This window comes from Acytostelium subglobosum (assembly GCF_000787575.1).
Source record: "Acytostelium subglobosum LB1 DNA, scaffold: scaffold9, whole genome shotgun sequence".
In the NCBI taxonomy this organism is placed as follows: domain Eukaryota; phylum Evosea; class Eumycetozoa; order Acytosteliales; family Acytosteliaceae; genus Acytostelium; species Acytostelium subglobosum.
In genome coordinates, this window is record NW_012236524.1 from 1 (window position 1) to 24,026 (window position 24,026).

General features: G+C 43.4%; 7 protein-coding genes across 7 annotated transcripts; all 7 read left to right on the forward strand.

Annotated features, from left to right (window-relative positions):
• Positions 1–765: 765 nt before the first annotated feature.
• SAMD00019534_048970 (hypothetical protein) lies at positions 766–5,066 on the forward strand (the record flags this gene model as incomplete). Its single annotated transcript, XM_012899368.1, has 4 exons — positions 766–1,032; positions 1,112–1,281; positions 2,131–2,429; positions 2,497–5,066. The coding sequence occupies 4 exons, from the start codon at positions 766–768 to the stop codon at positions 5,064–5,066; spliced, it is 3,306 nt and encodes a 1,101-aa protein (XP_012754822.1).
• Positions 5,067–5,299: 233 nt separating this feature from the next.
• On the forward strand, positions 5,300–8,130 carry SAMD00019534_048980 (hypothetical protein; the record flags this gene model as incomplete). Its single annotated transcript, XM_012899369.1, has 3 exons — positions 5,300–5,566; positions 5,665–6,331; positions 6,578–8,130. The coding sequence occupies 3 exons, from the start codon at positions 5,300–5,302 to the stop codon at positions 8,128–8,130; spliced, it is 2,487 nt and encodes an 828-aa protein (XP_012754823.1).
• A 337-nt stretch (positions 8,131–8,467) lies between these two features.
• On the forward strand, positions 8,468–11,537 carry SAMD00019534_048990 (hypothetical protein; the record flags this gene model as incomplete). Its single annotated transcript, XM_012899370.1, has 2 exons — positions 8,468–8,858; positions 8,938–11,537. The coding sequence occupies 2 exons, from the start codon at positions 8,468–8,470 to the stop codon at positions 11,535–11,537; spliced, it is 2,991 nt and encodes a 996-aa protein (XP_012754824.1).
• Positions 11,538–13,868: 2,331 nt separating this feature from the next.
• On the forward strand, positions 13,869–16,222 carry SAMD00019534_049000 (hypothetical protein; the record flags this gene model as incomplete). Its single annotated transcript, XM_012899371.1, has 2 exons — positions 13,869–14,881; positions 14,962–16,222. 2 exons carry the CDS (start codon positions 13,869–13,871, stop codon positions 16,220–16,222), a joined length of 2,274 nt encoding a protein of 757 aa, XP_012754825.1.
• Positions 16,223–16,836: 614 nt separating this feature from the next.
• On the forward strand, positions 16,837–19,662 carry SAMD00019534_049010 (hypothetical protein; the record flags this gene model as incomplete). The annotated part of the gene is made up of 2 exons (XM_012899372.1): positions 16,837–17,155; positions 17,231–19,662. 2 exons carry the CDS (start codon positions 16,837–16,839, stop codon positions 19,660–19,662), a joined length of 2,751 nt encoding a protein of 916 aa, XP_012754826.1.
• A 384-nt stretch (positions 19,663–20,046) lies between these two features.
• Positions 20,047–22,752, forward strand: SAMD00019534_049020 (hypothetical protein; the record flags this gene model as incomplete). The annotated part of the gene is made up of 3 exons (XM_012899373.1): positions 20,047–20,287; positions 20,357–21,415; positions 21,530–22,752. The coding sequence occupies 3 exons, from the start codon at positions 20,047–20,049 to the stop codon at positions 22,750–22,752; spliced, it is 2,523 nt and encodes an 840-aa protein (XP_012754827.1).
• An 81-nt stretch (positions 22,753–22,833) lies between these two features.
• On the forward strand, positions 22,834–23,388 carry SAMD00019534_049030 (hypothetical protein; the record flags this gene model as incomplete). The annotated part of the gene is made up of 1 exon (XM_012899374.1): positions 22,834–23,388. One exon carries the CDS (start codon positions 22,834–22,836, stop codon positions 23,386–23,388), a length of 555 nt encoding a protein of 184 aa, XP_012754828.1.
• Between the last annotated feature and the right edge of the window lie 638 nt (positions 23,389–24,026).

The following is a 24,026-nucleotide window of genomic DNA, read 5'->3' on the forward strand; positions in this document are numbered from 1 at the left end:
TGGTTGATTGATTGATTGATTGATTCTTACTATTTCCAAAATCTGCTAAGAGTTTGGCCGCAATACGATCGTAGTTTAGGCCTTCAGCTACGCTCTGATTGATAACAACCATCTCCTCAGGAGAGAAGTGTTTGTGAGAAAAAACCATTAATAATTATTATTATCATCTAATATAACTAGATAAACCATTGTATGATAAATATTGTCAATAACAATTTAATTGAGAGGATTAAGTTGTTACTTAATATCTCAACCTATGACTAATTAAGATCTTCCCTTACATCGGAAATTAAAGAGTGAGAGACAATAGGCCAATATTAAAGATTAGTCTCTGGTCAATTTGAAATCTATATGAACTTGTTTGGAAAAACTACCTCATTATATCAATCTAAGATGTTCAAGTAAATCTGAAGATTGTACGCACATTTTAATTGGTGAAGTAAGTATTATAATAGACAAATGTGTATATATGTCACCTGTCTCAACATAGAACCACAAGTCGGGAAGTATGAGATTTACTGTGAGGAACATGACAACTTCTCATTTCAAGTTTGGTGGTCTGTTCTCAACCCACTTCCCAAATTAGATTAGGGATGTCTGTTGGAACAAATCTTAAGATTGCTTTACACACCCCACAAATCGAAACAATAACCCCACCCCATATCGATAACATTCAACTACCACAACTACAACTACTACAACAACAACAAGAATAACAACACATAAGTAATAACTGTTTTTAGTGATTAATTAAATCACTTTATGATGGGGTACAAGAGAAAGAAACAGGCAGAGTTCGATGACTATACCGATGTCTCATTCAAAGAGAAATTTGGAGTACATAAAGTCGTAGCCAAACAACTCCTTGAGGACATTAAATTCACCGAGCAACACTGGCTGATGTGGACACTGGACTTCTTGCGAAACTACAACTCTTTCAACTATAGCTCGGCACACTTTGGAGTATGTGATAAGAACTTCAGAGAGAAAGTTTGGATGGTGATTGACAGTATCAAACAGCTCAGCATCAAGGTAAGTAGTCTGTCATATGATTGTCCGTACGGACGGTTCGTGAGCATTAGGCATACATACCAGACTAACATCATCACAGCACCGCACACTTTCAAAGACTAAGTTCGACAAAGATAAAGAGAGCCTTCCAGATCATGCCGCAGATCATCCTGAAGCAACTATTGCATTGGCTGTCGACTCCACCTTCTGCGACCTGGAGACTAAAGACAATGGATTCTACAACGGTGAGAAGAAGAGGTTTGGTGTGAAGTATGAAGTTGCATGTGTAGTTAGAACTGGAGAAATTGTGTGGGTGTCCGGACCGCATGGGGCATCCGAGGCTGACGTTGACATTTACAGACAAGGGCTTAAGCAAGAATTGATGGCAATTGACAAGGTCAGGGCAGTCGCTGACAAAGGATACCAAGGCGAACCTGACACACTAATCACGCCCTTCAAAAAGAAGCAAGGAGCCATTCACCTCCCCCCAATGGAAAAGATCTACAATGACTGGGTTCAGTCTATTCGATTCATCATCGAGAATATATTCAGTAGCTACAAACTATTCAATGCATTGAATAGACAATTCCGAGGAACAGTGGACCAGCACCGAGATATCTTTGATGTAATCACATATATCATCAACCTTGACACAAAATTCAAAATTAATCATATTATAAATAAATCCTAAAAATATGACATCTACCTGGGGTCCAGTTGAACACTTCATGTGGTTCATTATTTGTTTGAGCATACATCTACAAACTAAAGAGATATTAATATCTGATTATAACATTATCGGAATGGAATGATGAAAGGATCAGCAAAGCCAACAAACACTTCAGAAATGAATAATATCTCTTCCTTGCCCAACGGCCCAACAAGTCACGCGGGACTTGCAAGACGAGGCAAGATTCAATCACCAACAGCAGGGGTAGTCGCGCACTCAAGAATCTGAGTTGTGAATTAAACTTAAGTCACCAATGCCTCGCTGCTGTCACCTGCACCAACCAACATCATATCTTCTCAGCTTGTATCTTATCATTCAATCAATCAATCATTCATTATCCAACAATATATATACACCACAATAACAACTACAACAATGATACCAAACAGAGCTGAATGGAGAGGACAATCATATGACACAATCACTGAACTTGGACCTGAACCATTCATAACGCATGTTACGGCATCAACAAAGCCAGAGGAGTTGTTGGCCACATGTCTTGCAAAGTTGAAGGACAACCAAGACAAGATTAAACAATGTGCCAATGACTTCTACAAACTTGAGGCTGAATATCTCAAGGTCATTGACTCCGAAGTACCACTAATGTTCAAGGAGAGCAGAGAACTGATCAGCAGAATCACCGATGATTCATTCGTCAAGATTGCCTTGTGTGGTGCAACTTGTGCTGGTAAGTAATGGCGATGATGATGACGGTGTGCCAATCATTCATTCATACTAACTATACTCCACAACAGGCAAGTCCACATTGCTCAGTCTTCTCTTGGACAGGTTGCCATTGCCCAGTGGCAAAGGCCACACCACAGCCCGCATCTGTATCATTCGCTATGCAGAGTTGAAGGATGCCAAGATCAGTCTGTGTCGTCTCAACCAGGCCACTTCCAAGTTGGAGCCCATTCCCAATGGAGAGGCTGCCTCGTTGGCTCAGTACAAGACAACCAGAGAGCTGAAGCCCGTCCTCGACAAGTTCTTGCGCCGAGAGAACTTCCCAAATGAGAAGTTCGAGGAAATCGTCACTCAGATCGTCCTCATCCAGTATCCAATCAAACTGCTCAAGGGTGGTGTAGAGATCTACGATATCCCAGGCTACAGTTCAGAGGACAAGGACTGTCTCAGAGAACTGCGCCAGTCATTCTTGAAGCATGTCAATCCACACGGACTGATCTTCTGTTTCCCAAACCCAGCCTTCTCCACAGAGGAGATCAACGCATATGACGACCTGCTCAAAGGAATGGGCACCGACGTCGAGCTGAGGACCACATCGAGGACATTCTTTGCCAACACCAAGTTTGAGATGTTCTCATTCGCTTACGACCAAGGCTTGACGCTTGAGGAGCTCGAGGATCAGCCAGACAAGGTGCAGGAGGAGGAGAAGAAGAGATCCGAGAACCTTCCCAAGAGGAGTCAACACCTCTCCGAGGAGAACAAGAACGTTGCACTCGAAGGATACACATACGCGCTGGTCAATGCCGTCGAGTACCTTGAGGGTGGTGGCCAGCTGATCTTCCATCGATTCCTGGAACGATTGTCAACATGGATCGTTGGCCAGCAACAACGTCGATACGCCACAGCCTACATGCGCATTGCCCAAGCCAGCAGTTCATTCTTCAGCAGCTACAATACCATCCGCTCAAACACCATCGACAAAATTCTCAAGGAGGAATGGTTGAACAATGGCAATGCGTTTCTGGACCAGCTGGGCGACGATCTCCGTGAACAGCTAACGCAGTATCTCCTAAAGATCGATGATCACTTCCAAGTGTTCATGGACAGGAACAATCTATACACCGAGGCACTCAAGGAGGCAAAGTCAATCAAGATCCAAGAGTACGACGGTCGCTCAAGATTGTACTCCGGTGAGGCCTCGGGTGCCTTCAAGGAGGCCTTCTCACCGTGGTTCAACAAGAATGTTCTGGAGGCCTTTTCCAATCATCTGCAGGGAGTTATTGATGGAGCCATTCAACAGACACTTAAAAACATCTTTGGCAGAGGCGATGTGTTTGAGAACGAGCTGCTCAACGATGTGCTGAAGCAGAGCTTTGTTGCCGGCTTCAAGTCCAAGATCTCCAACGACAAGATCCTCTACAACAGGATCACACCGACCATCATAACCAACATGTTTATGACTGCCTCTGACCATCCTGTGCTGGCCACGCTATCCGTGATCATGGGAGTGGGCATCATCGCCACGGTCTTTGGCCTGATCGCCGCGCCTTTCATTGACTCTTTCCGAAAGATCGACGATGACTTCAAGGAGAAGTTGACCAAGCGTCTGTTTGTTGAGATCAAGAGCCAGGTGAAGGATCTCCCTAATAAGCTATTCGTGGAGCAAGTCGCCAGCACACAGAAGGTCATCGAATCACTCAAGGGCAACCTGGTGGTGCGCCAAAACCAGATGACCAAGATGTCTCAGAAGCTTAAGAATATGCGCGAGATGGCCGAGACGCGTACCAATTTTGGCAAGGTGGAGGCCGAGGCACTGTCCGCGCTCACCAGTCTGATGGATCCGTCCTACAAGCCTGTGGTCTCGCTCGAGGACATTGGAGGCGGGGCGACAGGTCGCGTCTACAAGGGCACACTCGAGGGCAAACCGGTGGCAGTCAAGACACTGGTCTACGCTGACCCCAATGGCGAGGCCTTTGAGATGGCAGAGTCGATGTTCTTTGAGGAGGTGAACAACAGCCATCAGCTCACAGCCAACATCACCAACCTCAAGTACCTGCTGCCCCTGCTGGGCGTCTTCAAGGACGAGGTCAGGAAGGAGTGGCAGATCGTTTACCCACTCTACGACTGTGACCTGTTCACCTACATCAAGCGCAGTATTCCGCATCTCAGCTTTAAGCAGTCACTGAACATCGCCATCGACATGGCATCGTGCATTGTGATCTTGCACCAGAACAAAATCATTCACCGTGATCTCAAGCTGGAGAACTTCTTCATCAACTACAACAGACAGACTGAGGAGATCACTCAAATCGCACTGGGTGACTATGGCACCATCACCTTTACAAACATCGCCACCACACTCGTTGGCACCATACACTATATCGCGCCAGAGATCAAGAGGGGCGATACCTACACGGAGAAGGTGGATATCTATGCATTCAGTGGTTTGCTGTTTGAGTTGTTGGCCAAGCCAACATTCCAACGAGCCAACATCGAGTCGTTCAAGAATGCCGCACCGATGAAGGGTGTGCCAGAAGAGTACCAACAACTACTTGTCGAATGCTCGGACGTCGACCCCAATAAGCGACCAACGATTGACCAAGCCAAGCAGAGGCTGGTTGAACTGGCAAGAAAGCACTAAACAAGATGCTTGTATTTATTAATATAAAATGACAATAAAATCAATCAACTCGTAAGCCACCAATCACTGTTTGATCACACTCTGTTTGCAAAACTTTGTGTTTACAAAATATCTGATCAGTTGGCACCAACTCAAAACACCGTCATTCATCATTCATTGTACAATAACCAGATAATAATACAAATAAATAATATTACTTTATACAAACAACAAATATAAAGGAGGATAATATTATGAGTTCCTTTATTAATGACAATGATTATCATATTGGTGATCTGCCATCAGAGTTGGAGGACATTGACGATCCCCTCAAGAAGATGGCGGAGACTGTAAAGATATTCAGTGCGCTAAAGATGAAGTGTAATGATAGGATCAATGATCTATCAAAGTGTCACTCATATTTGAGTGAGGCAGTCAAGTCCACCCGCCTCTTCAAAGAGTTCACCAAAGACAAAATGAATGTCAAGTTGGTCATGGCTGGTCCGACTCATTCTGGCAAGGTATGTCATCTGTGATGTGATGTAAATACACTACTCATTCAATCGTACAATCTCTCACACTCTATCCCAATCAATCAAACAATCAATCAACCAAACAGTCAACATTGATCAATACATTACTGTCGATATTCAACCTGATGCCATCAGGAGCAGGTCATACATCAGGGAGGATATGCGTTCTGGCTCACTCGAAAACGATAAACATCAAGTTCTTCAAAGTGATACAATCAGAAGATCACATGCCCAACACACTACAGTGTCTGGAGAATGAGACGATCAAGATTGGGTCCAACACATTCAACTTGGAGACGAGAAAGATACTCCATACTCATCTCGTTCGACCGGTTGGCATCGATAATGATTCAGATGCATTCGAAGAGTGGGCCAGCAAGATTGTGAGAGTCGAGTTCCCATCACCATTGCTTGAGACTGGCATGGAGATCATCGATGTTCCGGGCTTCAGCAAGTCTGATCAATCATCATTGTTCAGCATCCGCAGACAGTTCTTCAATGTCTACTCGCCCACAGGCATCCTCTTCTGCTACCCAAACACATTCTCTGATGCCGAGGTGCTGGCTGTCAAGGACTTGAATGAATCACTCCCAGCCAACTGGAGCGAGACCAATGAATACTTCTTCTTTGCCAACACCAAGACATCCAAGAGTGAGGTGGCCACCAACAATAATATTGACAAGGGAGAAGACGTGCCGCTAGAGTTGATAGACAGCCACTCTGACAACTGCTTCTCCAAGATCAAGGCATCAAGTATCAGCGAGCTGATGTGTGTTGATCAGAGACGATTTGGAATCGTCAATGCAATGGAATTCTACAAACAACCTCGATCAGTAGAGAGCAAATACATATTCAAACAGTTCATCAATCGGTTGATCAGATGGCTGGCCAGGCTGTTCCAACGCCAGTCTCGCATCATTTTGGGAACAATCATTCAAGAGTGTGCCTTCATGTCAGGCAAGGCTCTTTCAATCAATCAATACATTGACAATAACATAGGGTTTGGAAACCTGCTCCAGGAATGCCAGAAGTTGGTTGACACATTCTCAAATACATTATGTCGCGAGTTGGACCAGATCATCGACACAATCCCATCGGTCGTCAAGTCTGCATTGGCCAACAAGTCAAACCAGGTGATCATCCAACGTGCCCATGATGCCATCACCAATGTGGCTGAATCCAAGGAGATGAAGTACATCATTGAGGACATCATCAAGGAGGCATTCAATCCCATCGATGAGCTCATCACCAACAAGATTCAATCACTCACAGAGACCTTACTTCACGAGAGGGAGGACCTTGCTCACGATCTTCTCAAAAACGCCTCCAGGGACGTTTCTATTATGATGTCTGGTACATGGCACCATCTCCTCTGCAAGTCAATCAAGTGGGTGATCAGTCCTTATGAGGATATCATGCGACACTTCAGGAAGCCCAAACTTGAATGGGGCGATCTCAACAACCTGATCAGGAAGTATCCCGGCACGATCGACATTACATCAATGAAGTTTGACGTTTTAGTAGAGGTACTTAGGAACAAATCCTCATTCAATCGACGCCTCAAGGGACAACACGAAAGTCTGGGACTCATTGTGAATGCAGGCACAATGAACTTCAACATCGACATGACATTGCAGAGCTATGTAAGACTCTTCAATGATGTGTGGGCACTACACAGTCAATTGGTGTTTCCATTCGATACAGTGACAGTAGATCGCACCAAAGCGGTAGCATGGGGCGACATTGGACCAGTATACAATGGATCATTCAGGAACACACCCTACCTAATCCAAGAGGTACCTTCAACTGACGTTGCGTTCGAACTACCTCTCAGACTGACAATACAGGCAATGTTTGGACACAACGTGGCAAAAAGTAAACCCATGCTGCCACTTCGATTCTTCTTCAAATCAGATGTCACTGGCGGAGGGTGGCTACTGTTGTACCAGAAGCACAGTCCGTTGATGCCATATCTTGAGGAGAACATCTCAACGATGAGTGTCACTCAATCATTGGCAATGATCAAACAGTTGATCAAAGCATTGGAGTATGTACCATATGTTGAAATCTTCAACATCTCAAAGATCTACTCGACAGAGAACATCAAATCAATGGCAATAATAGTACAAGCTGCCAGATCATTGTATAATGGATATCAAGGTAACACCAATCATGATGGGTTCCCTCATGAGAAGGTGAGATTGGAGTACATGTACATGGATGTCAACACCAAGGATATATACTTGGCTTCGTTTGGACATAGTTCCACAAGTGATTTTCATGGTCTCTCCAACCTAAGTTGGTATTCTACCGAGAAGGTATTGGCATCGCTTGCCGTGGTCATTGCAGAGTTGTTACCCAAACCAATATTACAAAGATATACCGATAACGATTTCCGGTATCTGCATGATCCAATCAACCAATGGAAGCCAAAGGGCGTTGACAACAAACACCATGGATTGTTTGTCGATTTGATCAGAGTATGCCTCGGAAAGACCACCATAAAGGAAGTACAATCAAAGTTGGAAGACATTTCGAAGCGTGTGAAGTGATTGATTAAAAAAACATGTTTTTATTGTTTGTTCACAAGTGTGGGTGTCATTCGTTTTTGATTGGAAGTGGACCTATTTTGAAGTGGGGAGTGTCGTTTGGGTGTGTGTTGAGGCAAAGATTTTGATTGATCAAAACTATTCCTACTCTAGGAGAAAGTGATCAAACAAGTTCCAAAAATAGATGATGTCAAAGAATGACCAGATATTTTATTCTTTTTTTTTGATTAACAAAACTACCTTCACTTCATTGACTCATTTAATCATACATACACATACTTTCATACATTCATTCTATACTAATACAAACTAAGTAACAATAATAACGACACCAAAAACGATGATATCTAACAACACAGTCGACAATAACAATAACAACAATAATAACAGTAATAATAAGAATAATAATAATAATCAGAAAATATCATTCTATGATTCAATCACAGAGGTTGGACCTGAAGAGTTCATCAAATGTTTGATTGGTAGTAATAATAATAATACAGATTTGAAGCCAATTAAGTTGTTGGAGACATGTCTTTCAACTTTAAAGTCAAATCAAGTCACCATAGAGACATGTAGTAATGACTTTATTAAACTCGAGAGTGAATACATCAAGTCATTGGACAGCGAAGAACTAGAGACACTGTTGTTCAAAGAGAGTCAAGACCTGATCAGTCGAATCACCAATGATCCATTTGTAAAGATAGCATTCTGTGGTGCAACCAATGCTGGTATGTGTCATCATTCAATCAATCAATCATTCAAATGAGTGATCACTAACACTCACTCACTCATACGTATCATCAACAGGCAAGACAACTCTGTTGATGACACTTCTGGATAGGTTGCCATTGCCCAATGCATCTGGACATACAACGGCCAGGATCTGTGTCATTCGTTATTCAGAGTTGGAGAATGCAAATCTCCACTACTGTCGACTCAACACAGAGACGTCCAAGTTGGATCGTATCCCAGATTCACAGGTCATCTCGCTCTCACAGTATCCAACAACAAGGTCATTGAGGGATGTCTTGTTCCAGCACCTTAGCCGTGACAATATGCCCAAAGGCGAGGCTCAGTTTGAGGAGGCCGTCTCTCAGATCGTTGTCATCGAGTATCCAATCACATTGCTCAAGGGTGGAGAGGAGATCTACGACATCCCAGGTCAGAGTAGCACAGACTTGGAGTGCCTAAAGCAGCTGCGACAGTCCTTCCTCCAACATATCAACCCCCACGGTGTAGTCTTCTGCTTCCCCAATCCAGCATTCTCGACCGAGGAGATCAAGGCTTACGAGGACCTGCTTCAGAGCTTGAGAACAGACGTTGAGCTGAGGTCGGCCTCAAGGACCTTCTTTGCCAACACCAAGTTCGATTCATTCTCATTGTCGTACGACCTTAACCTGACCTTGGATGAGATGATGGTAAACGCTGTCCCTGATGAGGAACAAGCACGATCAAACAACCTGCCCAGAAGAGCGCAACAACTGGACACGTCCGAGGCAAACAAGGAGGTGGCCTTCAAAGACTACACATACTCGTTGGTCAACACAATGGAGTATCTCGAAGGCAGTGGTGATGCGATCTTCCACCGCTTCATCGAGCGTCTGGCCACTTGGATCGTGTCACAGCAGCAACGCCGATATGCCACAGCCTACAAGCACATTGCCGAGGCATCCAACTCATTCTTCCGCAGTTACAACACCATCCGATCAAAGGAGATTGGCAACATCCTCAAAGAGACCTGGCTCAAGAATGGCAATGAGGCACTCGATAGCCTTAGAACGAACCTCCTGTCGAGGATGGACGACATCTTGCAGAGGACTGCGCAGCACTTTGAAGACTTCTTGGTGGAGCACGACCTCTACAACAAGGCACTGGCCAAGGCCAAGTCCATCGTGGACACAAACTACGAAGGACTCTCAAGGTATAATGCCAGTGCTTATGCCGAGGTGTTCAAGTTGAGGTTCTCGCCATGGTTCAACGAGAATGTTTTGAAGGCCTTCATCGACTCAATTCAGAGACGCATCGACTCGGCCGTGGAGGAGTCCATGAAAGTTGTCTTTGACAGGACCGATTCAATCGAGAATGAGTTGCTCCTCGACGTCCTCCAACAGTCATTCGTATCAGGCTTCAACAGCAGGATCTCCAATGACTCGATCTCATACAAGAACATCACACCGACCATCCTGTCCAACCTCCTGATGACCGCGACCAAGCATCCCATGTTGTTGGCACTGGTCATCATATCAGTGGTCGGCATCATCCCAACAGTGATCTCAGTGATCGTGGCACCGATTATGGATGCCATTCGAAAGATTGACGATGACTTCAAGGTGGAGTTGACCGATAATGTGTTCTTCAAGATCAGAGAGCAGGTTAAGAAGTTGCCAGTGACCATGCGCACGATCCAAACGCAAACTATCAGCGACACAATCGACTCCATCAAGGGTAACCTTGCTGCGCGACAGGAGCAACTTAGGTTGATGTACGAGAAGCTGGACTCGTTGAGAAACATGGCAGAGATGAGGACCAAGTTTGGAAGGGTCGAGGCTGAGGCCTTGTACGCGCTCACCAACTTGATGGACCCATCATACATTCCAGTGATCACAAACACCGACGAGGACATTGGAGGTGGTGCAACAGGTCGCGTGTACAAGGGCACACTCAAGGAGAAGCCAGTGGCCATCAAGACCTTGTCCTATCGCAAACCAATTGGAGAAGCATACGAGATTGCAGAGTGCATGTTCTTTGAGGAAGTGAACAACAGCTACCAACTCACCAACAAGATCGGATCATCAAGGTACCTGCTCCCACTGCTTGGTGTCTTCAACGATGAGACCAGGATGGAGTGGCAGATCGCCTATCCACTCTACGACTGTGATCTCTTCCACTACTTGCATCGCAGGATCACCAATGGCAACATCATCACATGGTCCGAGACGCTGTCCATCGCCATCGACGTTGCGTCATGCATCCAACTTCTACACGACAACAGCATCATTCACCGCGACCTCAAGCTGGAGAACATCTTTGTCAACTATTCCAAGGATACTTGGAAGATCACTCATATCTCGCTGGGCGACTATGGCACCATCACCTTTGACAGAGTGGCAATGTCCTATGTTGGCTCGGATCGCTACATGGCACCCGAGATCAGGACAGGCTACACCGTTCCCAACTCAATCTACACGGATTCAGTCGATATCTATTCACTCAGTGGCATACTATTCGAGTTGATTCCAAAGAACAAGTTCCAAAGAGCCAAGATTGGATACTTCAACACTGATCAACATATCAAGGATGCACCAGAGCAGTATCGCAAACTGATCATGGATTGTGCCAACAATGATCCAGACCTACGACCAAAGATCAGTGATGTGAAGTCAATATTGTCATCAATTGTACTTTAATATATCTGTGTACACAATGAATAAAGTAATACCAACACCAGATAGTGTATCTTGGTGGCTAACACGAAGTTCTTGGACACCAAGGTCCTTGTGTGTGGAGTCAATGAACTTGAAAAATCAGTTCTGAACCTTGCCTTGATCATTCAAACAGTTGACAATACTTATAACATAGAGATACAGATATTGTAATAACAACAAAGATGAATGTTAACAAGTTTATCAACTCAGACTACTACATAAATGATTTGTCACCAGAGTTAAAGGGTATAGAGGAGCCTTTGAAGAAGTTGACAGAGACACTCAAGGTGTTCAGTGCACTAAAGAGTGAATCATTTGATAAGATCATAGAACTAGAACAATGTCATCAACGAGTTGATGGTATTATAGACTGTGATCATACAATCAAAGATATCGCAAACAGAGACTATTCAAAGATCAAGCTGGTCTTCTCGGGTCCGACATATTCTGGCAAAGTAGGTTCAATCTCACTCATGATGATGTACATTATTCACTGAATCTCACTCATTCAATCAAACAATCAATCATTTAGTCAACTTTGATCAACACACTACTATCCTACCAACTTATGCCGTCAGGTGCAGGTCACACGAGGCAAACCCAGCCTTCTCCGATGGCGAAGTGATGGCTGTACCAGACCTGATAAATTCACTGCCTCGTGACTGGGGATCAGATGAGACAATATTCTTTGTCAACACAAAGAGGTCAATTGCCGAGGTGGCACTCAACAACAACATCGATAGTGAGTTTGTCACAACAGAGCTAATCAACAAGTATGATAATGAATGTTTGGCAAAGTTCAAAGGATCGATGCTCCACACTTCATTGTTACCCGATGATAGACGATTCTCATTGGTCAACTCATTGGACTTTATCAAACGACCAAGATCAATTTCAACTCGATACATGTTCCAGCTGTTCATCGATCGTTTGGTCAAGTGGATTGGGAGACTCTTCCAGAGACAGTGCGACACAATCCTTTCATTGCTTGAGATTCAGTGCCAGAGCATTTCACCAATTGTTCGATCGGCTCAGAACTACTTCGATATCAAAGAGGATCTCTACTTCTTGGAGCATCAAACAACTCAATTGTTGAATGAAGCCATTTTCAGTGCAAAGAGGGTGGTATGGCATTCTCTCCAAAGCATTCCACAGTACTTCAAAGACTATTTTATATCAAGAAAGAAGGATATTCGAGGATCCAAACTCTCAAATGACCCAGTCAATACTTTCATACTTGTAATAGCAGATGGCACAAACTTGTTCCTCTCATCGTTCAAAGACAAATATGACAACTCAATCAACAACATTTTAAAGTCGATCTTGAAAGAGGATAACTTCGTCACAAATATGTTTAAGAGTACAATGAAGGACATCGAGTGGAGCCTAAAGACACCATTCCCCACACTACTCTACAATCGTCTACAAAATGCCATTAGTTCATACCTCAACTTCTTTGTTTCGATTCCAATCATTGATTCACAAGTTGAATCACAACACCTGACAGGGTCTAAGTTGGATGTCAGGGAATTGCTTGACAAATATGTGGAATCGATCAACATATATTATCTTAAGTTTCTATCTGTTGACAAAGAAGTCAATGAAACATTCGAGATATTCGAGACCAACATGCTCCTTCAAATTGGTCGTCTTAAACATCAAGCTAAAATGTCCAAAATGCCATATGATCACTTGAGCGACAGTCTTCACAGTTATCAATCACTTCATCTGGATGTGTTGGCACTCAACTGCAAGGTACACTTCCCTTTCGACAATGTTAAACTAGACCTATCCATTATCGATCACTATCACGAGGTTGGACAAGTATACACAGGGGAGTTCAGAGATCAAACATTCCTTGTTGTTCGGACCAGAGATCCTTCAATCGATCTCACCAAGAAGATAATCAGTCATGCTTTGTTGGCAAACAAACTGACCATGGACATCATGCACTCATAGAACACAGACGTAATAGAGTTTTGGCTACAAACTCAACCCAAGTTGTCCTAAAAATGAATCACATCGAATCATTGAATCAGATACATAATCATCAAATCATGACCATATTACCACTTAAGGCATTCTTCAAACAATACAACAACGACCAAATTGAATGGCTGTTGTTGTTCGGTCGATATCAAATAGTTGAGATGGCCCAAACGATTATTGTCATTCCATCAATCATCTGCTCATACTCATTCATTCATTCAATCTTTGAATCATTCAATAACAGGCAAGTCGGAGCTGATCAGCACCCTTCTTGATCGCTTACCATTGCCCTCTTCAATAGGTCACAACTCGGCCAGAATCACAATGATTCGGTATGCCAAGTTGGAGGATGCCAAGCTCTACTTTTGTAGTCTCAACACTGATCGCTGGAAGCTCAAGTCCAATCCTGATCTGATTCCAGATGGAGAGGTCATCTCACTCTCACAGTATCCAACAACAAAGTCATTGAAGGATGTACTGGCCGAGCACCTTAGCCGTGCCAATATGCCAAAAGATGAGGACCAGTACAAGGCGGCTGCCTCTAAGATCGCTGTCATCGAGTATCCTATCACATTGCTCAAGGGTGGCCTGGAGATATACGACATACCAGGCGATTGTTCGGATGATATGGCATGGCAAAAGGAGCTGCGACAGTCCTTCCTGAGGACATTCGACCCGTATGGAGTAGTCTTCTGTTTCGAATCCGATGTATTCACCGACACGGTGATGAATACCTACAACGACATGGCATATTCGAGATTGGCGGATGTTAACATCGAGCTGAGGAACACATCAAGGACATTCTTTGCCAACACCAAGTTCGAACTATTCTCTTTCGCATATGACATTGACAGGGATCTCCCCTTAGAGGAGGTGACGAATGACATGATCTCCGAGGAGGAGAAGATATGTATTGAAACAATTCTCAGTCGCACCAAGTCCGATGGCTTCAAAGAATACACGTACTCGCTAGTCAACACAGTCGAGAATAGTGAGGGCTGCGGTGAATGGATCTTTGACCGCTTCATCAAGCGCCTGGCCACATGGATCGTATCACTGCAACAATGTCGATTTGCCATGGACTACAGGCGCATTGCCGATGGATGTAACACATTCTTCCAAAACTACAACGTCATGCGACCCAAGACCATAGCCAACATTGCCAAACAGTCATGGCTTGGCAATGGTAAAGAGGCAATGGAGAATCTGAGACCGATCCTCTTGACAATGATTGACACGATCTTGAAGAGTATTGTACAACACTTTGAAGACTTCTTGACTGAGCACGACCTCTACAACAAGTCCGTCGACAAGGCCAAGTCGATCGTGCACCCAGAGTATGCCAGTGTCTATGCAGAGGTGTTCAAGAAGGAGTTCACGCCGTGGTTCAACGAGAATGTCTTGACACCCTTCATAGGCATGATGATTCCACTATCAGCTCAGCTGTGGAGAAGTCAATGATGTTAGTCTTTGACAGGACGGACGTGCTTCAGAATGATTTTCTTTTGGACGTCATTCAACAGTCATTCTTGGCAATCTTCTTAAAGAATGTCTCAACCGACAAGATTGTGATCGGATCAGTTGGCGGTATCATCCCATCAATGATCTCACTACTGGTTGTTCCAAAGAAGATTGACGATGACTTCAAGGTGAAGCTGACCAACAAAGTATTCAACAAGATCAGACAGCAGGTCAAGGCGATGGACATGCGCACCAAACTGGCAGAGATAATCAACAAAACAATCGATTCACTCATTGATAATATTCCACTGCGACTCAGAGATCTTAAGAAGCTGTACGAAGAGCAGGATGACATGGACGAACTCAAGCCCAAGTTTGGAAAGATTGGAGCTGAGGCCTTGTCAACGCTCTCGAACTTGATGGACCCGTCATACAGACCACTGATTAGCTCAGCCGATGAGGACATTGGTGGCAATATGTACAAGGGTACACTCAAGGGTGTACCAGTGGCCATCAAGACCATTTCATATAGCATCATGATTGGTGAAGATGACGAGATGGCAGAGAGCATGTTCTTTGAAGAGTTAAACAACAGCTACCAACTCACAAAAATTTACCGAACATCAAAGTACCTGATTCCACTGCTTGGTGTATTCAACGATGAGATCAAGATGGAGTGGCAGATTGTCTATCCACTATACGACTGTAATCTTTTCAACTACTTGCAGCGCAGGATCACCAATGGCAACATCCTCAAATGGTCTGAGACACTTTCAATCGCCATCGATGTGGCGACTTGCATTGGACTACTTCATAAGAACAAAATCATTCACAGAGACATCAAGCTTGAGAACATCTTCATCAACTTCAACAAGAATACCGAGGTGATCACTCACCTCATTCTAGTCAACTATGGCGCCACCAATACCAATGTCGAACATTCACTCGATATCAAGCGCAACGAAGATCATCACTATACAATGGAGACAGAGTCAGTTGATATCTATTCACTAAGTTGCATACTCTACGAGTTGGTTCCAAGGAATACACTCCAACGATCACACAATAACGACTTCACAAACATCCATGGCGCACCAGATGAGTATCGCCAACTAATAATGGATTGTGCCCAAATCTATCCAAACTTGCGACCAAACATCAACGAAGTGCGGAAGACTCTGTCCTCCATTGTACATGGATTAACTAGACATAAATAAACATGTAATGTATATATTGATCATCCTAGGATGATAGGGTGTCTTTGTTTGTTCAAAAAGACTCAAAAGTAAGAGTTTAAACAAAATTGATTCATTCAGTTCACAACAACTTACAACATTAAACAGATAATCATATAGATAAACAAAAAGATAGACAATGTTAAAGTAATTGACTGACAGATGTTGAACATCATCAACAACATCATCATCATCACCATCATTGTAATCTTTCATATCATATCAACTTAATATTAAAGATAAGATTATTGGTCATGTGAGTACATGGACAGACGCAGGTTGTTTTTGCAGAGATCATGATTGGCAAACAATGCCAAGTTGGACACATCGACGATACACTACTACTACGGTGTCAACAACAGCAGATATTACATTGATCGATCAATCATTCAATAGTATACTATCGAGTCTCGACCAAACGTGCTTTCGTTTACGTAGTACAGTTGTGTGAGCCAACCAATCAAAAACTTGGGTTTCCAATCTGATCAAATTAATAAATATCCGGAATCATGTGATGACAATGTTGCTCGCGTAATGTTATTAACCAATCAAACTGGTGGAGTGGACCATCATTTGTTATCATACTTACTTAAACAATGACAGATAGTAGTAATAATATATTCTATAATTCAATCATTGAGATTGGACCTGAACCGTTCGCCAAACAAGTGATTGATCGTTCAAAGTCAGAACCAGGAAAGGTGTTGGAGACATGTCTTTCAATGTTAAAGTCGAATCAAGATCAGATAAGTACATTGTACAATGACTTTACCCAACTTGAGAGGGAATATTTTAAGGACTTGGGCTACCCAGACTTAGAACTGGGTTTGTTGTATAAGGAGAAGCAAGCCCTGATTGGTCGAGTCATCATTGAACCAATTGTAAAGTTAGCCTTCACTGGTGCTACCTACTCTGGTAAGTATCATCAATCAATCATTGATCCATTCATTCAAACATACTTATTCACTTATTCATTCATTCCATTCACAGGCAAGTCGACTCTGATCAGCTCCCTTCTGGATGGCTTACCATTACCCACTGCAAGATCACGCAGAACAGGCAGATTCACCGTCATTAGGTATGCAGAGTTGGAGAATGCCAAGCTCTACTTCTGTCATCTCAACACCGAGACATCCAAACTGGATCCAGATGGACAAGTCATCTCACTCTCACAGTATCCAACAACAGAGTCATTGAGGCCTGTCCTGGCTGAGCATCTTGGAGGTGGCTATAAATCAAAGGGTGAGGAGATTGACGAGAACAAGGCGGCTGTCACTCAGATCGGTGTCATCGAGTATCCAATCTCATTGCTCAAGAGTGGATTGGAGATCTATGACTTACTGGGCTTTTGTTATGGTGATAAGCCATGCATCAAAGAGTTGCGCCAGTCCATCATCAAACATATCAACCCGCATGGTATCGTCTTCTGTTACTCCAACCCAGCATTCGATAAGGGTGAGACCGAAGCCTACAATGATCTGATACGTTCGAGATGGGGAGATGACTCTGTGCAAACGAACATCTCTAAGACATTCTTTGCCAACACCATGTTCGATCTATTCTATTTCCTGTATGATATTGGCCTCAGCGTCGAGGAGATGACGACCGACATGATCGAGAAGGAGGAAAAGAAACGATTTGATATCCTACCCAAGGAGAGCAGGGAGGTAGCCTACAAATACTCGTTGGTAAATGCAATTGATCTTCATTGCCGAATTGATAAGGATTATATAGGTTGTGACGATTTTATCTTCCACCGTTTCCTGGAGAGACTGGCAACATGGATCGTGTCATTGCATCAACGTAGATATGCCAAGTCTTGTGATGGGATTGCTACAGGTTGCAACTCATTCTTCGAGAGCTACAACGGCCTCCGATTAAGGATAATTGGAAGGATTGCCAAAAAGTCCTGGCTCGACAATGGCATAGTCGCACTCGAGAATCTGAGGCCGATCCTTCTGTCAATGATTGACACTACCCTCAAGAGTACAATGCAGCACTTTGAAGACTTCTTGCTGGAGAATGACCTATACAACAAGGCAATCGCACAGGCCAAGTCGATCGTGCACCCAGAGTATGCCAACGTCTATGCTGAAGTGTTCAAGAAGGAGTTCATGCCATGGTTCAATGTGAATGTCCTGACACCATTCATCGATGTGATGCGGGGTCGTATCAACTCAACCATGGAGAGGGCAATGAAGATTGTCTTTGACAGTAAAGAGGACGACACTATTTGGAAAGCAATGGACATCATTCATCAGTCATTCATTGCCAACTTCAATGAATATATCTCGACCGAAAAGATAGTGATCGGATCAGTTGGTGGAATCATCCCATCAATGATCTCACTTCTGGTTGTACCAAAGAAGATTGATGACGACTTCAAGGTGGAGCTGACCAACAAAGTATTCAACAAGATTAGACTCCAGGTCAAGGCAATGGACATGCGCACCAAACTTGCAGAGACGATCAACAAAGCCATCGACTTACTCAGGGATTACATTCCAAAGCTACTCGAACAACATACGATGTTGCGCCAAAAGATGGACTTGATGAGCAACATGACAGAGTACAAGACCAAGTTTGGAATCATTGGGGCAGAAGCCTTATCCGCTCTCAACAACGTGATGGATCCATCATACAGGCCAGTGAAACTCTCTACAGTTGACCAAGAGGGTGGGTACACTAGTGCAGCGGGGCGAGTGTACAAGGGCACGCTCAGGGGCGAGCCAGTTGTCATCAAGACAATGCCATTTAGCATCATGATTGGAGAAGCCGACCAGATAGCAGAGAGCATGTTCTTTGAAGAGATGAATAACAGCTACCAACTCACCAACAGTATCAGATCATCCAAGTACCTGCTTCCACTGCTTGGTGTCTTCAACGATGTGACCAAGATGGAGTGGCAGGTTGTCTATCCACTCTACGACTGTAATCTGTTCAAATACTTGCATCGAAGGATCACTCAAGGTAACTTCCTCACATGGTCCGAGACACTGTCCATCGCCTTCGACATTGCGTCATGCATTGAACTGCTGCACAAGTATTACATTATTCACCGCGACATCAAGCTTGAGAACATCCTCATCAACTATGACAAGGATACCGAGGTGATCACTCACCTCACTCTTTGCAACTACGGTGCCAACACCAATGCAGTCGCACGTTCACCCGATATTAAGAGCAATGTCGATGACTACACAATGGACACAGAGTCAGTTGATATCTATTCACTCAGTTGCATACTCTACGAGTTGATTCCAAGGAATACACTCCAACGATCACACAATGGTGACTTCAAACACATCAATGATGCACCTGATCAGTATCGCCAACTGATAATGGATTGTGCCCAAATTGATCCAAATATGCGACCAAACATCAATTCCGTAAAGGAGACTCTATCATCCATTGTTCTGTAATATAATTGAAGATATGATCATTCATTGTTATTATCTCTATCACTATTATTATCTGTTTGTGTTGGGCTGTTTGTTCGCGTTGACAATGTTTGACTTTTTGCTTCTTCCCCTATTTTGCACTCTCAAGTTTGATCAAATAAATATCTAATCACAACCGACCAGTCGTCTTCTGATTGATCAACTATCATTATTATTACTTACTATTACTAATACTACTAGATAGATATATAAAGATAAAAGATGACAACTGAGGATGAAGTGGTCAAACACTATGATAGGATACTGTTTGATCAAACATATATTACAACATCAATCATTAATGATATAATAGATTCAGTCCAACAACAACAACCATGTGATCATATGTTATCAACATGTTTAACAATGTTAAAGGATAACATTTATAATAATGATAATAATAATAATAATAATAATAATGATGGAGATAATAATCATATTGATAGGATCAAGAAATGTGTTGAAGATATACATAACATTGAGACTAAACACTTGAAGGATGTCTCATCACTTGGACATGTGTTGTCCAAGGACACTTCACAACTGATCAACAGTATAACAAACGATACCTTTGCTAAGATCGCAGTATGTGGTACTATTGGCTCTGGTATGTATCCATCATCATCTCATTCATTCATTCATTCATTCGATACTTACTCCTCACACGCTCACTTAGGGAAGACAGCACTGATCCGATCACTACTGGATGATATACCATTACCCACTGGTAATGGAGGAAAGACAAAGAGAATATGTGTTGTGAGATATGCAGAGTTGAAGGATGCAAAGGTTAGCTTGTGTACTTTGGACAGGACCAATTCAAAGTTGAAGCCAATCCCGGATAAGGCAGCCACCTCACTCGCCCAATACCCAACGACAAAGGAGATCGACAGGCAACTTCTTGACAAATTCATCCGATGGGACCCATCACAAGAGTGCAAGTTTAAAGAGTTTATCTCAAAGATCGTACTCATCGAGTATCCAATCACACTACTAAAGTGTGGCGTCGAGCTGTTTGACATCCCAGGCTATGGCCCAAATGACACAAACAGCTTCAAGGAGCTGAGACAGGCATTCTTGGAACACATGGACCCACATGGTGTACTGTTCTGCTTCCCCAACAGCACCTTCACGCCCGAGGACAGGAATATATACAACCACATCCTTCAAACACTTGGCATCAAGCAGCCTCATGGAGACAGGGTCTTTGTTGTCAACACCATGTTCAGTTTGCTATCGCTGGCCTATGACCTCGGAGTCAATCACCTCAATGATCTCGATTGCTTGATGGCCGAGGTGGACAAGCTGGATCAGATGATCGTCAAAACGATCAATTTTGGTGCCGACCATATCAACAACAGCAACAACCTTGTCAACTTCTCACGTATCAATTCGTTGGAGTATTTGGAGAGACTCCCAAATGGCCTGGTCACCTTCAATCGGTTCATCAAACGTCTTACAAGGTGGATGATGATGTTGGAGCACCGTCGACTGTGCACATCCTATCGATTGATCATCAACGACTGTGGCAGGTACTTACGCACCTACCAACAACTATGCTCCAAGTCATTGATGAACAAGGAGGTCGAGAACTTGGAAATTCTTTGCGAGTCAATCGTTCGCAGTCTGTCATTGGTAGTTAAGGATGTCACATTCGAGGATTTCGTAGACAATCATGACATCTATAGCCAGGCACTATCAATGGCCAAGTCAATCAATATCCCAAATTATGATGGTAAATCAAGAATGTATCTCTCCGATGCTACACAAAATTTTAAAGAGGCCTTCGACCCTTGGTTCCAGAAGAATGTTATCGAACCCTACTTGGATCACTTCACCAAATGCATAGAGCAAGCACTATGCGCTCCTCTTGGGTCCCACCTTGAGAGCTCTCAACTGACACGCACGCTCTTTGGAGTAATGTTCTTCACCAACATTGACACACCTTACCATATAGCCAAACATGTTGCGAAGCAGTTATTTGATTACGTTGAAATACGTTGTATGGTCATTGGAATGATATCCTCGGTCTTTTCTTTGTTTGGAGCTCGAAACATTGACACTCTAAAGAAGATGGATGACGACTTTAAGGAAAAGGTGATCAGTCGCCTTTTTAAGGAGCTCAACCATTGGATCAGTATAGGTGACCTTCATAGATTGTGCGATAAGATCAAAGGAATGATCGATTTGATCAAGATGGACATCCAGAAGTTCAAAGACGTTCACAGCCAAATCGGCAATATCAATCACTTGTTTGGATTGGTCTCGGCCTCGACCATGTCTGCACTCACATGTTTGATTGATCCTTCATACAAACCAGTGATCTCAGATCAAGACCACCATGGTAATGGCTATATCAATCTCCATAAGGGAATGCTCCAAGGTCTGCCAGTGACCATCAGGACACTACACTATGGTGATGGCAATCCCAACTCTCACCACCAACTAATGTTTATCAAACAGTTCCAACTTGGATTCCAAATCAAGTACAACCTCAAGCAGAAAGATCCAAAGACCAAGCACAAGGGTATGATCACTCAATTGGGTATCTTCAAGGACGAGGCCAGGAAGGAGTGGCAACTTGTCAATCCACACTATGATTGCAACCTGCTCACATTTGTCAATCGAATGATCATGTATCTTAAATGGAAGGAGCTGGTCAACATCGCCATTGACATTGCAGGATGCATAGAGGTGTTGCACAGCATCAACTATGTCCACGGAAGTATCAATTTGGAGAACATCCTCATTAAGTATGACAACCGATTCGATAGTATCACTGACCTGGTACTTGGTTACTGTGACACCGTCAACGTTGTCATGGACAATAATCCAACAACAATGTCATCTGATGTCTATGCCTTCAGTGGCATACTCTACGAGTTGATACCAAAGCCAAGGTTCAAACAAGCCAACATTGAATCCTTTAGCAAGGGTGAAGATGAGCACTTGAAGAGTGTATCTGTACCATATCGTCAACTGATCATTGATTGTTCTCAATCAAATGCAGTCCTTCGACCAAGTATCAAAGATGTAAAGTCAACTCTATGCTCCATCGCTTCGCAACTTTAATAACAATTAGTATATCAATAAATAAATCCATCAATCAATCAATTGAGGTCCAATGAATGTCATTTGTTGTTTTGCTACAAGATGTCAGACATACCTGTGAATGAAGTGATAAGTGAGGTGGCACTCATTTTCACTTTAGTTATCCTCCAGAACAATGTGTCCATTGACAAGGATGATCTACAAAGGTTCAACGACAAGCTATTGGCCAACATCCAGGATTGTATTGATCCAGTCAATGGAGTCCTCTTGAGCTATGGTATCTTCCCGACAGCAGCCTGCATCAATCATTCATGCCTCCCCAACACGGTCCGATACACTGACAACAATGGCATGTTGGTGTTCCGCAGCAACAGGGCCATCCAGTCGGGTGAAGAGATCACCACAAACCGTATTCCTGAAGTGATGCTCACAAGATCCAAGCCACTTAGGAACATTGTGACCAAGCAGCTTGATATCCATTGTACTTGCATTCGCTGCACCGTTGACAACAAGGAGTATCGATGTCCAACGTGTGGCCTTGGAGTTGACCGAAGTATGATCAAGACATGGGAGCCATTGCCAGAGATCAACTTGATGGCCGAGTGTACCAGTGTACCAAAGGTCATATCACCATGGCTGGTTACTACGAGATGCTAGACGACTCGGATCCCCACTTTTTCTGCCAACCATCAATGGTAGACTTGGAGCCCATCCTATTGCAATACTTCCAGAAGGGAAGTGGCAAGTTGATGCACCTTCAACAAGTGAAGTTGGTTGACTTGGTGCAAAGGAAGCAGTACCACTTGTGGCCAAGAGCAATCGAGAGTCTTTGGAAGAGGTTCGAGGTTGCCTTTGACAACCACAAAGGTATCATACCAGAGATCTATGCGATGTTTGAACATGTACATTGCACTAGGACGTACCTCCAAGAACACCAAGAAGATGAGTGAGGTCAAAGAGTTGTGCCGACAGCTATTGGAACAAAACATTCAACTATCGACGCACAACTATCGTCATTTGTTCCATTACATATTCTCGATGAAGTTTGTCAGTTCATAGAGTCATTGGATAGTTTGGCACCAAACTATATCATCGAGCATCACACTCAACTATCCAAGCATTATCATCATCATCGCCATGACTTTGAAGAGTTGTTCAAGCAATAATATCATTCATTCACTGTTTGTATCTGTTTGTGTATCTGTTCGCAAATGATTGTTTGAATGAATGAAAGATTGTGAAGCTCGAGGGTCAAAGTGAAGTTCTCCCTAACTCACAGATTGATTCATACTTCA